Source organism: Amyelois transitella, chromosome 5 (genome assembly GCF_032362555.1).
Source record: "Amyelois transitella isolate CPQ chromosome 5, ilAmyTran1.1, whole genome shotgun sequence".
In the NCBI taxonomy this organism is placed as follows: domain Eukaryota; kingdom Metazoa; phylum Arthropoda; class Insecta; order Lepidoptera; family Pyralidae; genus Amyelois; species Amyelois transitella.
Genome location: NC_083508.1, coordinates 12777406 through 12792733, shown reverse-complemented (window position 1 = coordinate 12792733; position 15328 = coordinate 12777406). Strand labels below are relative to the sequence as shown.

The 15328-nt window shown below is 37.1% G+C and overlaps 2 protein-coding genes and 1 long non-coding RNA gene across 3 annotated transcripts in view; 2 read left to right on the top strand and 1 right to left on the bottom strand.

Moving 5' to 3' along the window:
* LOC106142374 (intermembrane lipid transfer protein Vps13D) overlaps positions 1-8580 on the bottom strand; it is a 74216-nt gene extending 65636 nt beyond the window's left edge. The window contains 3 exon segments of the mRNA XM_060954928.1: positions 447-637; positions 8212-8349; positions 8485-8580. Of these exon segments, the coding sequence (XP_060810911.1) occupies positions 447-637; positions 8212-8308 (288 nt within the window). The 5' untranslated portion in view covers positions 8309-8349; positions 8485-8580.
* Positions 1937-3253, top strand: LOC132901794 (uncharacterized). Its single transcript, XR_009656902.1, has 3 exons — positions 1937-2075; positions 2324-2556; positions 2831-3253. It is a non-coding gene; the product is annotated as an uncharacterized LOC132901794 (long non-coding RNA).
* A 261-nt stretch (positions 8581-8841) lies between the features above and the next one.
* Positions 8842-13508, top strand: LOC106139138 (transmembrane protein 65). Its single transcript, XM_013340522.2, has 6 exons — positions 8842-9254; positions 9344-9469; positions 10055-10096; positions 10754-10821; positions 11450-11653; positions 12098-13508. Exons 1-6 carry the CDS (start codon positions 8921-8923, stop codon positions 12218-12220), a joined length of 897 nt encoding a protein of 298 aa, XP_013195976.2. The 5' UTR covers positions 8842-8920; the 3' UTR covers positions 12221-13508.
* Positions 13509-15328: the final 1820 nt, after the last annotated feature.

The window sequence follows — 15328 nt, the reverse complement described above, 5'->3', positions numbered from 1 at the left end:
ATGTTTGTTTGGCCTATACTTTTCAGGTATAACAGCACTCTCGTGTCAAGTTCATGTTACAATGATAATGCTTAATTAATATTTAATCAGTCATGAATTATTTGTAAAGGTCATCACAATTTAAATTAACTGAATGTATTGTTAAGAAAAACTAATAACATTCAAAGCATGTGAAAAACAATGAGCTTCCATGCTGGATCAACCAATATTTGAATGTCAATTCCATCATTAAGACTACAGATGAATGTGGCTTTGAATCTTTGTATCTTTTTGTTACGGGCGCAGATTGACCTGCACTAGCACCTAGGTCATAACTTCGAAAATAGCCATTGGTCGCCTGGGATTCGAATCAGAGCCTTTATACCCAATCGCGTTTCAACCATGCACCTTACCGATTCGAACACCGACGCTCTGACCTCATCTCGAACAATCCTTAATCACGTTACCTCATCCAGATTGACAGGCGCGGCGACGAGGTACAGCTTCTCGATGGCGATGAGCCAGGGCGCCGAGCGGATCTGGCGCACGGGCACCTGCAGCTGCACCTTGCCGATGAAGCCAGCCCGGACCTCCACCGGCAAGCCAAGGTGACGCAATGCATCTTTTTTTAGGGGCAGGTTCTCCAATTCCACTTTGCCTGTAATAATTATATTCAATATATTTATGGAGTTTTTGAAAAAATCTCTTCTTAAATTTAAGAGCTTATATATAATTGAAGAAGGTCCATGTAACTCCACCATTAAGTGGAGCTTCCTGCATTCATCTCTTTTCTCTGTTAACTATTTTAACATGCTGGTTGTAACATTGACTTTATTTTTAAATGTTAAACATAAAATAATACTCCTACAATAAATTTTCATGTGGTTCCAGGTCCTTTAGAATAGGACCACTCCATATATTTCCCATGAATGTTGTCAAAGGCAACCAAGGGAAGGGCTAATAAAGTTAGAAATCTTCTTTAAGGTCATCACCTATCATCGGCTAGCAACTTTTCACTATTTAAATCTCAATTCAATCATGAAGCCTGTGTGTGGCCTTTCAGCCTTTTGATGACTGTTGCCTCTGTCTAACCCACTAGGGATAAAGATATTTTGGATTATATGGATGTAATAATCTTACAATTGCACAAATCCTTATTAAATTGCATAACGCCTTGTCATTTAATGCATTTTTACAGGTATCTTATCTTACAAACCAAAAAACAGAAACAATATATTTTTTAATATATCCTCATACTTTTTCAAGAGGGTTTGTGTGTGTGTGTTTATGTGTTTTAGGAATTGTGCTGGACAAACACTGTGACTGGAAGGCCCACATTGAACAGGTTTGTAAGAAATTAAATAGATTTGTGTATGTACTATATCGATTAATCAAAAACATCAACTCAAAGCACAATGTTGTCGGCTTATCATGGATATGTCAGCTCTGTTCTTAGGTATGGTTTAATACTTTGGGGTAACTCTACAGAAGTAGACAAAGCTTTCATCGTGCAGAAAAAATGCATAAGAGCTATGTGTGGGGTAGCCCCATGGCACTCTTGTAAACCCTTATATCAGAAACTTGGTCTTCTTACTCTTCCCTGCTTGTATATTCTTGAATTGAGTAGGTTTGTCAAACTAAACCCTGAATTATTTGTTAAAGCTAGGGATATATACCTAAGAAATACTAGAAATCCAGACAGACTAGTTCTACCGAAACTTCCTCAAACAGCTCTATATTTGAAAAGCTGTTATGTGATGTGCATCAAAGTATTCAATGCCCTTCCGGCGGATATCAAATGTCTCCCAATAAAGAAATTTGACATAAAAATTAAAGAATGGCTAATAGAAAGATGTTTTTATAATGTAAAAGAATTTTTGGAAAGACGCAACCTATAGACATTACTAGTATTATAAAAAAATATATATTTTATTTTTATTGTTTTTTCTTTCTTTTCTATATTATGGCTTCCACCGGACTTTCGGTGATTCTGCCAATGTCATGGTTTGAAGAGACACGAAGTTACGAAATTGGACGGTATACAATCTGAAAGGAAGGTTAACAAATGTACAAACACAAAAAGACAAACACAACAAGTAGGTATTGTTAGTAAAAGAGAAGACAAGTTAATGATTATAATGTGAAGTGAGTGTGTAAGGTGTAAAAGTTATGTAAAACAAGGCATATACCCAATAAGAGATTTCGGAAGTAGGAGAGAGAGAGAGAAAAAAAAATACTGTAATGGGAACTATAGTTTTAGGTTATTTTTAGTTATGAACTTTGCAATAATATAACAGAACCGAGTGTGGACAAGAGAAAGAAATGAATTAATGTCTAAATTTAGATGGGGAATGTTCGTCGGAATTATGTTACGAAGATGGACCACAAGTTTGGGGCAGTTGAAAATTATATGATTTAGATTACCTTCATCCAGGCCACATTCACAGACAGAAGTATCTCTAATTCGCAGTTTATGGAGGAAGACAGGGATACATACATGGCCAAGTCGCATTCGGATTATAACTGACGTTACCCACTTCTCCAAGTTTCGATGCCGGAAGAACCAAGGGACTTTGGGTAAGTTAGGTTGGATATTTCCATACCAGACACCTTTTTGCTGACGAGAATGTTGCCATTGTCTGTTCCAATTAGTCATTAACTGTGGTTTAGCTAGAAGTCTAAGGTCTCGAGAGTAATGAAATTTGTGGCAGTCAGAACCTGAAGTAGAAGCTTGTTTAGCCCACATATCTACTGTTTCATTACCCTTGATTCCTGAATGGCTTGGAATCCAAGCAATAACTACATTAATACTGGAAGATTGACAATTAAATAAGGCTTCTCTTATTTTCAGGGTAATTGGAAAGTTATCCTTTGCATGGAAGGGTCGTTTCAAAATATCTTGGAGGCAGCTCAAAGAGTCTGAGAGGATAAGTGATTTGTCCAAATTGTGAGATAAAACAAATTGAACAGCTTCAAAGAGAGCAATGGATTCTCCAGTAAATATAGAGGATTTAGAAAAATATTTAAAACTTAATAAAAGATTGAATTTAGGTATCCAAACTGCTGCACCAACATTAGAGTCCTGAGTTAATTTGGAAGCATCCGTAAAAATGAGTGTCCAATCAGACCATTTCTCAGAAATGATCCGGTTGAATATCCTATCAGCACCAGGAAGATTCTTGGAAAGTCCTATGTTTAGAAGAACATTAGGTTGGAAGATGAGAGGGAGGAAGTCAATATCAAAGATAGGATTTTTGGAGAATTGGGCAACTGGGTGGGGAAAGTTATCTATTTTATCGAAGCTTTTAACCAAAGGCGGGTGATCTTTGTTAACCCAATAAGAAGAAGTATGACAATAGTCTGATAGAGAGTTAAGTATTTCTAATAAGGGGTGAGAAAATAATTGGATTGTTTTGTAAAGAAATCTATCAGCTAAAAATTGTCTCCTTAATACAAGAGGAGGGTCCAAACATTCAACCTGAAGGGCATTTGTCGGAGAAGATTTCATAGCACCGGTTATAATTCTGAGACATTTATGTTGAATTTTGTCTAATTTCGCCAAAGCTAATTTGTTGCATGGTTCTAGTAAGAAGGCACCGTAGTCAAAATGGCTACGTACAAGGGCATTATAAATTAATTTTTGACTATAGGGATGAGAGCCCCAGCGGACTCCAGAGAGAGACCTCATGACATTAACTCCCTTTTCAGCTTTTTGGACAACATGGTTTAAGTGAGTAACACCTGTTAGTTTGGAGTCTAAGGTAATTCCTAAAAATTTACAGTTGTCTTTTTGAGGGATAGTTTCATTATTAATCGAAACAGTTAATAGGGGCAAAGATCTCTTCCGAGTAAAGACGACACAGTTTGATTTAAGCGGGGAGATAGATAGATCCATGGTCTTCTAACCAGGTGTTGAGGTAAAAAAGAGCTGAATTTAAACGACGGCTAATGTCATCAAAGGAGTCCGAAGAAGCGAAAAGAACTATATCATCAGCATATTGAAGAATATTGCAAAAGCAATTGACAGACTGATCTAGGTCAGAAGTATATAAATTATACAATATGGGACTAAGTACAGAGCCCTGTGGAAGACCCTTCCAAACAGAGCGAGGGGGAAGAAGAGAACCCTGCAAACGGACAATTATGTGACGATCCATGAGCATATTACAGATGATATTAATCAGCCTCACTGGAATACTCAGCTTATGCAATTTTTGCCTGAGAATAGGAAGTTGAACGTTATCATATGCTGAAGTTATGTCAAGAAAAGCGCCTACCACATGTTCGTTTTTAGAGAATGCCACTCTTATATGAGAGACCAGGATACTCAAGCTGTCCAGAGTTCCCATACCTCTTCTAAAGCCAAATTGAGAATTTGGAAGTATGCCCTTTGATTCAATAAACCATTCCAATCGATTTTTGATGAGATGTTCCATAATTTTATGTATTACCGATGAGAGGGCAATGGGTCTATAGCTGAGGGGGTCTAGAGGGTTCCTCCCAGGTTTAAGAATGGGAATAATAATTTGGTTCTTCCATGATTCTGGGACAGACCCAGACAGGAAGATATGATTTAAAATGGACAGGAGGTATAATTTGGAAGGAAGAGGAGCTTTGGTAATGAAAGAAAAGGGAATGCCGTCAATACCAGGGGAGGAATCCTTGAGACCATCCAAAGCGGATAATAATTCTTGGAGGGAGAAGGGTTCATCTAGGATGGTTGGGGAAGGACAGTTATATGAAGAGTATGGAAGTTCATCCAAAGCAGGAGCGGTTAGAGGGGAAAGTCTATTTATAAAATCATTGAGCCAAGGTGAAGTGTCATTAGAAGAGGAGTCTTGATGAGCTGTAGCTCTTCTAAAAGATTTAATTTTCTTCCAAACACTTGAAAGAGAGGATTTGGGGGAAATGGATTCACAAAAGGACTTCCAGCCAAGGTGTTTTTTTTGAGATAATAGACGCTTAGTCTGTGCCATTGTTTTGCGAACAAGTAAATAATTTGTCAAGGTGGGGTCACTATTAAAATCTTTCTCAGCTTTGTTTCTTTTCCTGATAGATTCGGAGCATTCAGAGTCCCACCATGGAGGGGAGGGAATTTTGTTGTGTGAAGCATTTTTAATTGGGATTGTTTCATCTGCAGCAGAAATAACAGCAGATATGAACTCTTCATACGCCTGTAAAAAGTTTTGGCTTGAGGGAGAGGGAAGGGAGGATGTAAGGACTTTGAGGCAAGTTGAGAACTTGTCCCAGTCTGCCTTTTCGGTTTTGTATTTAAGAAGAGGAGGAAGGGGCGAAACCTTGGAAATGGATTTAATTAGTGTGGTAAGGACTGGAAAATGATCACTACCGTATGAATTAGGTAAAACCCGCCAAAGCAATATAGGAGCAAGTTGGGGGGATGTTAGGGTAAGGTCTGGGATACTAACATTTTGGGACGGAGGAGACCGACGGGTGACAGAGCCATCATTTAGAATGCAAAGATTTATGTTGTCAAGAAGATCAAGAAAGACAGGTAAAATTGAATCGTCAAAGGGGCAGCCCCAGAGGGTGCTTCGTATGTTAAAGTCACCTAAGATGATAAGGGGAGTAGGGATAGAAGATAGAATAGACTGTAGTTCCAGGACAATAGAGTGGTGAGGGTGAGGGAGGTAAACAGAAACAAAGGATATTTCTAAGGCTCTCACAGCAACAACATGGAAGGAAGAGCTGTGAGGGGGAATAGGAACTTGAGTGAAGGTGATGGATTGAGAGACTAACAAAGCACAGCCTGCCCAACCATCATCTCTATCATCTCGGAAACAAGAGTAGAGTGGGATATGGAAGTGAGACATGCGTTTAAGGCACGTTTCAGCAATGGCAACTATAATGGGATTGTATCTTTTGATTAAGTACATTAAATCGGGTTTTTTTTTTGATACACTCCTAGTATTCCACTGAAGAAGAACTTGGTCCATTATGTTTGGAAAGGATAGGTACAATTATTTGTTGAAGACGAGAAATGGTATTGGGCGGTAGCATGTCAACATCTCGTGATAAAAATTGGATAAGGGCGTCTGCTAATATCTCAAATAGGTTATCATTTGGAGATAAAGCAGGGGAAGGGTCCTGGTGTTGGCATGAACACGCACAACCATTGGGAAGGGAAGATTTAGGAGTTGAGGTAATTTCTCTGAGAGCTTGTATGTCATAAGACTTTCCAAGCTCTGGTCTGGCTTTAGGGGAAAGTGAAATAGTTTTTTTGTAAGAGGAAGACAGATTGGGGGTTGAAGAGCGGGGAGGGTTTGGAGGGCGTTGTGGAGAGGAGACTGGAGATTGGGAGGAGTAGTATTGGGAGGAAGCTGGGGGAACTGCAGCAGCAACTTGAGAAAAAGAACGATTTTGAGGAATTTTGGTTGCTGCCTCAGAGTAACTAATGTTATCATTTGCCATAATAACTTTTATTTGTTTTTGCCTAATATGTTCGGGGCAAGATGGGTCAGTAGCTAGATGGGAATTCCCGCAGAATAGACATGAAATAGAAGCATCTGAGGAGCATGAATCGCCTGAGTGTTGGAATTGGCCACATCTATAGCATCGTGGTTTGGAACGGCACTGGTTGCTGATATGACCAAATTTACAGCAGTTCCTACATTGGATTGTGGGGAGGAGGTAGACTGATACGGGGAGAGAGGTATGGAAACAAAAAACTCTTTCCGGGAGGACGTGTCCACGGAAAGTAAGGACAACAGTAGTGGTTGGGAACCAGGAAACGGCAGAGTCAGGTTTCTTTGATTTGGAGTTGAGACGTCTGGCCATTACTACCTGACCACAGTTGGGCGGAACAGAAATATTATTAATTAATTCCTCCAAGGTCCAGTCTGTAGGGATATCTCTAACAACTCCCATGCGAGAGATATTGAATCTTGGTACAGATGCAATATATTTGTTAGTTGGGATTAGGGGGTTTTCTAGGAATGAATTGGCAGAATCCCTATCTGTGAATTCGATTGAAACTTTGTTCCTACCCATGAGCTTAAGTCCACCTGATTTAATACCGGAGACAGAATTATGATGTAAAAATTGTGCAAATTTAAGAAGCCTAATAGATAGGCCCGCAGAAGGATCGGGTTCCATCCTCGTAACATATACGATAAACGGGGCATCGTCTTCGTCGGTATATTTAATAATAGAGTCCGGTTCAAATCCCGGACGATGATAAACAGATTGGATGGAGTCCGATGGGGGAGAAGAAGAAGGGCGAGGCGTAGAGGGTTTCTTCCTAGAAGAAGAACTCGTACCTCCCCAGTCTGGGGGACCTTCTTCGTCACCTAACTCCATCACGGAGTGATGGAGTAGGTGCGAATTACAACTAAATTACTTACCTTATTGTGTGATGTATCCACAACCGAGTAAAGGATGAAATGGGAAGAGAACAGATAAGGAAAACACTAAATATCGCGATTTTACGAAAATACGTGTGTCAACCAACAAGATGACTGGCAGAATCCTATTATTATTGTTATTGACCTAGTATCTGGAATTTTGACATTATTGACATGATTTTATAATATTGACACTTATTCTAGCACAAATTAATAAGAAATTATAATCTGTAATATATTTAATATTTGCATGCTATATTTAAGCAGAACATGTATTAGGACTACAATTTACTGTGACATCTTTTATAACCATGTTTTAAGCAAATAAATGAATTGAATTGAATTGTTTACTTAATTTTTTAAAGTTTATATAGGTATTTGATACACTGATCTCCTTGTTTATATTGATGTTTCAGGGAATGGAGTCTGTTAAACTATCCTAATATACCTATTGTGTTTTACCAAATATAATTTACAGCATGACATATTTATATAGTCAACAGTATGGAAACAAGTTTTCTGATTTTTTTTTTCCAATTGGTAAAGCAAAAGAAATGGTTTTTCCTGACTATGAAATATTGTAGGTAACATGATAAATTGGCTGTGTGGTTCCTGCCACTTTAGAATAGGAACACTCCATCTCTTCCCATGGATGGCGTTAAAAGCGACTAAGGGACAGGCTACAAAAACGAAGGATTATTTAGGTGATGGGCTGTCAGTCACTATTTGAATCTTAATTCCATCATTATGTCATACAGCTGATTGTGACCTTTTAGTCTTTGCGTGACTGTTGACTCTGCCTACAACGTAAGGGATAAAGACGTGAATATATTTATGTATGATTAATTAGGCAACTTTCATTCTGACTTACCAGAGAGAAGTGCTACACTCAGCTGATCTGTGTTCAAATTCTCCACATACTTGCCGAGGTAGTTGTTCAGAACCCAAGCCACTAATCCTTCCAACATCGTGCATTGTGTTTACAATTTCACCTATCCTGTCGTTAATGCTGTAATAGAAAGGATCGTTGTTTGGTTAGAACGTTATGTACGCACTATTTCATCACTAAATCCAAACAGGTCAGATTCAACTTATAAAAAAGTCAAAGTCCTTTGTAAAATTACTAATTCATGGTAATATTTACATACTCATTTAAAATATTTCCTTGTTGAGTAAATAATTAGTAATTTTTTTCAAAATACAAAAAATAATTTACTTTGCAGTGTAAATCTTATTAGACTTTGACATAGACATTTATTGACATTGACAGTTAACAGTTGACAGGTGGTACTGACTTTTTTAAATATTTACTGCTATGGTTACTAGATTTTAGAAGTCGTTAACATGAAACTCATAATTTACTGTCGCGTTCAGATAACCTAGTTAAGATTTGTAAGTCTTAACTTTGGATCGCTGCTTTCACTTTTACTCCATTGCCTTCTTTACGCAAAATAGACAGCAATTTTGTTTGACGTTTGTCATATTCATTTCGTGAAATGAAATGTATTTCGAATGAGTAATGTCGCAGCTAAGTTTTTGAGTTTTGTGTTCTTTTTATATTAATTTACCAACAATCTAAAATGAAATCAGCGCGAGTGATAAGAAGAGTGTATAGTGCACCAATTATAAATATTAATATGTGTTGTCGGCCTACTGTAGTTCAGTCACAAGTGCGACAAAGCACAACTTTGGAATTTTGTAAATCAAAGGTTTTATATAAATCAGCTGGAAATGTACGCCACTTGGGACTAGGACCAACTTCGAAAGATTTTGATGAACCTACACAATTATCAGGACCTCTCACAAAAGCCCATGCTACTGAACTTGTGCTGCGTCTGAACAACGATGAACGAAAAATGTTACTTAGTGCTCTGCAAGAATACGAATCTAATAGAATAAAGGAAGAATTCGAAGGTAAAGCAAGTCTTTATGATCGATACAGTATGCTTATTCATAAGTATGCCATTACTGAAAAAGTATTTAACATTTTTGTTGGTTTTCAGACAAGTTAGCAGGACAGCGCTGGAGAAGTAAATTAGGCAGACCCAGCAAAGTGCCAACACTGGGTGACGTCGACCCGACAGGAACTTACTGCCCTGTACCAGAGGATTGGATCAAAAAGAAGTATGGTCTGTACCAGCATCATAATTGTTCTTATTTCTCTTGGCGTTAATCCTCACCACACCACCATCACTACCTTTGAACAGGAGCCCGGGTTCTGTCTTTTGATGATGATGGGGTAAGCCAGATTTTTACACAAAGTGACACCCATTTGAAACCTTTGCAGAAGAACCATTATTGGGTCATGACAAAAGCTTCTCAAGATGAGTGTGCCTATTCTCTGAGTAGCCTTTTACAATATCCATTGGGAAAGAAATGAGGTGCTCCAATTCCGAAGTGCCAAACAGAGTAGAGTAATTATTTTAAATTTTAATTAAATATTTTGAGTTTTATGACGAAACTCGCATTGCATTTCAGAAACATTTAGTTTCTCCAATGATGTGTTTGACTTACCTATATTGAAAATGAATTGAAAGTCTGTGGATCTGTAGTGACTTTCAAGTTTTTAATTTTCATAGAAATAATTTCCCTCCAAGTGTATCCTCTTTAAGTATGTATAACCAAACTTGTGATGGTTTTTATGTTGCATGTTTCCCATTTTCATATCTTTATTAACATGTGTCCTTCTTAAGAAATTTATGATTGATTTTCAGCTGCCACAGTCCCGAAACCAACGACAAAGGAGTTGTTCCATTGTGAGTAACATTCATAAAAAATACATATAGTATAGCTTTTGCTGGGTAGACAGAGCCAGCAGTCTTGAAAAAACTGTCACATTCAGCTGTATGACTTTATAATGGAATTGACATCAAATAGTTACTACCCCATCTCCTACAAGAAGAATCTCTAGTTTATAAGCCTATCCCTTAGTCGCATTTTACGACATCAATGAGAAAGATATGGGATGATTCTATTCTAGTGGTGCTGGAAACCACATGGCAATTGTGAGTGAAATTATTAAATACATTAACTTTTCTCTGCATTATACATTTTTGGCGAAAGATAACTTAATATCTTATGTAGCAGTCATTAACACTGCAAATGTATTACTAATGAGCATTTTTATCATTATCATGTGACTGTTAATGATTACAACATAACTATATTTGTTCATTATGCAGTAGTAGCAATGTTTATAACACAACTTACTCTGCCTTTTAGTTAATTACTTTGTTATTATATATTACTCTTACATTTAATTAAATTCTTTCAAGATATTATTAACATTGTTCCACATAAGGAGTACCATTCCATTAAATAACATAAAATCACGCCTCTATCCTGGAGGAGTAGACAAACTACATACTACACACATAATTAAATGACAAAATGTATCTATCTATTATTTTCAGTGTCACTGGCGAATTCTGTACCCTTCATAGGATTTGGATTTCTGGACAACTTCATAATGATTATTGCTGTAAGTTTAAATCTTTTGGGTACCCTTAGCTGTTATATTAATATTTAAAGGTAACTAAGAGTGAACACACAGTTACTACATTCAATTCATTTAACAATGATGCATTGCCTGCAAATAATTATAGTATATATATTTCCTGTTAAGGTTTACTGTTTTTTAAATAATCATAAGGAAATATATTTGTGTTGCTTCACAACTGTACTGACAAGTATAATTTGCTGTAAAATCTAAGTAAAATAAGAAAGAAAGGTTATCTAAATTTGACTAGTATGGTATAAAGCAAATAGCTTGTATAGTTAAAAATCATGAATTTTATGTAACAAATATTTTCCATCAGGAATAAACTTAAGGTGAATTGTATGTTTACTACTCTACCACAGAAATTGTCAGAGAGCCAATTACCCTGGCACGGTTAGTCTGTAGGCTACCTTGGCTATGGTCTGAAAACTGAAGACCCCGTAGATTGGAGAAAGTGAAAAGAAAATGGAAAAGTGGAGCTCAGACGCTGAAGTACAATGGTGGAACAAGGAATGCGCAAAGATGAGAGGGAGAGTAAGCAAAGTTCAATTCAATTAAGATAATGGAAACTCCTGCCTCAAGTTTCATTAAATGAAACTGGTTGTTCCAGGGCGACAGCATCGAGAGCTCGATGAGCGCGTACATAACGCTGTCGACGATGGCGGCGGCGGCGCTGGGCAACACGTTCAGCGACGTGATCGGCATCGGCTCCTCGTACTACGTGGAGCGCGGCGCCGCGCTGCTGGGGCTCGGCGCGCCCAAGCTGGCGCCCGTGCAGCTCGACATGCCCGTCAGCCGGCGCTTCGCTAACATGGTAGGCACTAGTGCTATATACATATAACAACCTGCTTACATTTAAGTTTTAATTTTAAGAACTTCCGACACAATTATGGGAAGTAGTGTTCTACTACGAAATATGAAGTCCGACATTTTGTAGCGGCGGCCATTTTGAATCGTAATCGGTTCATCTGGTCAGGAGGTTCAATGCCACAGACATACAGACAGACGTAAAACTTATACCACCGCGTTGATATTTCGTCATCGTAGCTTAAAAAGTTAGGCTGTTTTCACAAGTGCGAGACAACGCTTTCATGTTACTTTAGGTGCTTTTCTGAAGTTGTAGACAGACAAAAACTGATGTATATCATTATTTGCTTTCTACGGTCCAGAAATAATTGTTTAACGTTTCTATTGAACGCATAAAACTCCACCGGCTCACTGTGGCGTGATCATAAGATTTAGTGTTATCAACTCCCAGGGGCGAGTGCTGGGCATCACGCTGGGCTGCTTCCTCGGCATGACGCCGCTGCTGTTCAAGGACGACGAGAAGAAGGAGGAGGCGGCGCCCGGCGACCCCGCCGCCAAGGCCAAGCCCGCGTAGACCGACCGAACCTTGCCATACGATAACGAACTCTGTAATTAGTGACGACACTTCGAATTTCAATACGTGTACATGAACTTTTGTACGTAGTTTTAGGTATCAACTATGCTGTGGTACTTAGCGACTCTTATAGGAATCTAATTATTATTAAATCAATTTTAGATAAGTGAAATGCACCCTAAGACTTATATTTATAAACTGTATACGATACAGTTGTTTTTACAAACTTGTAGACTGTGGCTTTAGGCAACTATGCAATGAAAACATTTTGATATTTAAAGATATTATCAATCAGAGAATATGAGATAATTAATACGATAAGAGAATCTCTTTCTATTTTTACTCTGATCAAAGTAGAAATATACATGTTCAAATTCACTTTTATTTGCATGTTGAATGCACTATAATAATGTTATACTTACTTAAATGTCTATAGATACCAGTATTGTTATTGCAAAATCCGTTACTGCACTATAGTTTCACAGTGCCAATCTCAGTAGAATAATAGATAAATTTCTCAATATTATCACAGAAAAAATATCGTAATAATGTAGTATTGACGCACAAACGGTAACATCTAGTCATTGCAGTGATGTGTAGCCTCGCGTGTATTTGGTTTGTAAAAAATGTTGCTCCAATATTGTGTTATGAAGATTTTGTATTTTTTTTTATTATCATCAAATTATGAATAAGCAGAGTTTAAGTAGGAAAAAGACAGTGTAACAATAGTTTTTATCTACAAGCTGGAAAAGGCGTTATTCCCTTTATAAATTGTATTAATTATGTATATAAGCTATGAGAAAATAAATGGCGGATGTCTATATTATCTAAGAGTGAATAAGAATTCACTCTTAGATAATATTTACGGCCTCTTACGCGGAATAAGATCCCTGCTATTTAAGGAGTTGCGTCTGTATAAAATTACATATTTTAAAGTCCGATTAAATCAGATAAGTACAAATACTAAGATAAGTTCAATTCTTTTAACTAATCAAGAAATCTACGGCCTTTGACATGGCATATATATTTGTTTTTATAAATAATATTCTATGCTACCGTTTAAAGATACACTTTTTAGGAACGTTATTTGTACTTTATGATCTCTATTTCAATGTTACTTGAACAATGAACATATTTGATTTATCGCAGAACGTTTGTGGTAACTAAATGTAATAAGAAATCAGTTCTTCCTTCACAGTTGAGACGTGTCTTAATTCAAATGTCTATTTATAATTGTTGCGTGAATTGTTTTATTATTGACTTAGTGATTATAATATAATAAATGTTACAGAGTATTATTTATTTTGGATATATACTATTAGATAGTAAGGTATTTGTGAGGTTCAAATAAAAAACAAAATCATTATTCATCATTATAATCGTTTAATAATTTATCATTTGCATTAAAGATATGCGTATGTAAAAGCTGCCTTGTTTCAAAACGCTAATAAACGGGGGTTGTACATTCTAGGTACTAAGGGTCCTATGACTCAGTGTACCTGGCCCATACGCTCAGAGCAAAAAGCTTGACATATCGGAAAAGATGCTATTTCAAATCATTTCTTCGGTACATGAGTGATTCTGGGATTGGAAAGATACTGGAACCCAAGAATTGCAGATTCTGTGTCATTCAACGGATCCGTCCAGTCTCATAATCTGTCAAATCCACGAATCTTTCGTGTATCGAACAAAGTTTTCTAACACGGACACACGAAAGTTCGGCTATTCAGTGTAAATCATATTTTTCGTAATGTGACGTAGTTTTGAGCGTACGGGCGAGGTACAGTGGCAACGGTGGCACTCGCCGGCGACTCCCCTGGGAGACCTCCAGCAACCAGTCGTAAATAGTGCTCGAGTGGCCCACGCGTCGCTAGTGAGCCCCTTCTCACACTTACTGGCCGGATTTAAACCTCGTTTCTTAAATACAACGCACACTACAGTGTGAAAAGAGGCTAACGTTACGGTAACGGAGAAAAGACGACGATTTTTATGAAACAAGATAACAGAATGTCGATAAATTCACTTTTGACATAGTAATTTTCAAAGTAAATCGTGACTTTCACAAAGAAAGGTTTAAGTACGTTCATTAGTTTCGTCTTTTGTGCGCGCTAAATCTCTACATATATAAAAAAAGTCAAATAGGGAAATTACACAGAGTCCGTTATTGTGAACACCACAAATGGCAAGAGCTTTATCGCGAGAACAAAATACTATAATAATCAAGTATTCGCTGAGTCGTCGCGCAGCAGCGGCAGCGCTACTGACGATGGCTCCGTCTTACCCCGCCACTTATCCTATATATTGCTAATGAAAAATTGCATTTGTATAATTAGTTTTAATAAATTATATATTTTCAGAAACTTGCTCACTTTTGGTCCGCAGTTGCAATAAAAGCCCGACCAATAATATCAACCGAAACCTTGTATATTTATCACAACGAAATATTATTTACCAAAATTAAAACTAAATAATCCACTATTATGGCAAGTTCCTCCAGTTAGGATTGTTTAAGCGAGAAATTATTTTGTGATACACAAAAGGACCATCGAACGATCAAAAAAATCGGTATTGGTATAATTTGTACATATAAATATCGAAAACTCTTCACTTTTGCGAGAAGCGAGTGGAGGTAGAACCGGCGACGTCAAAAATATTCAACTTCAGATTGCAATGCACCGACTTATAAAGTTAAATGATCAGTTGTGAAACATTAGTAGCTAGATAATTTACAAAAGCGTTTAATAGCAATGAGATCCTTAAATTTTAATCACTTTGACCTTAATTTTCCATACTTCTTACGAGATTCTGTAATTGAAATACAAATGAAACTCGCGCAGTACCTTGTGTCAGTTGTTGATACATCCACATTGATTTATCATCAGGTCTCCAAATATTACTTAAAAAGGTAATCGACTTTCCAACTATCTAAATTTGTTTTCAATCACTACATCATTATTAAATTCTTAATATGAACAATTATTTTTATATTTAAACATATTATTGCTAATGTAAGTAGTTGTCAAAACCAATAAGACTGGAGCTGGCGTCATATCAGGAAACGCGATGAGATGCCCGGAACGTATGTACAGAACAATAATAATAGTAAAG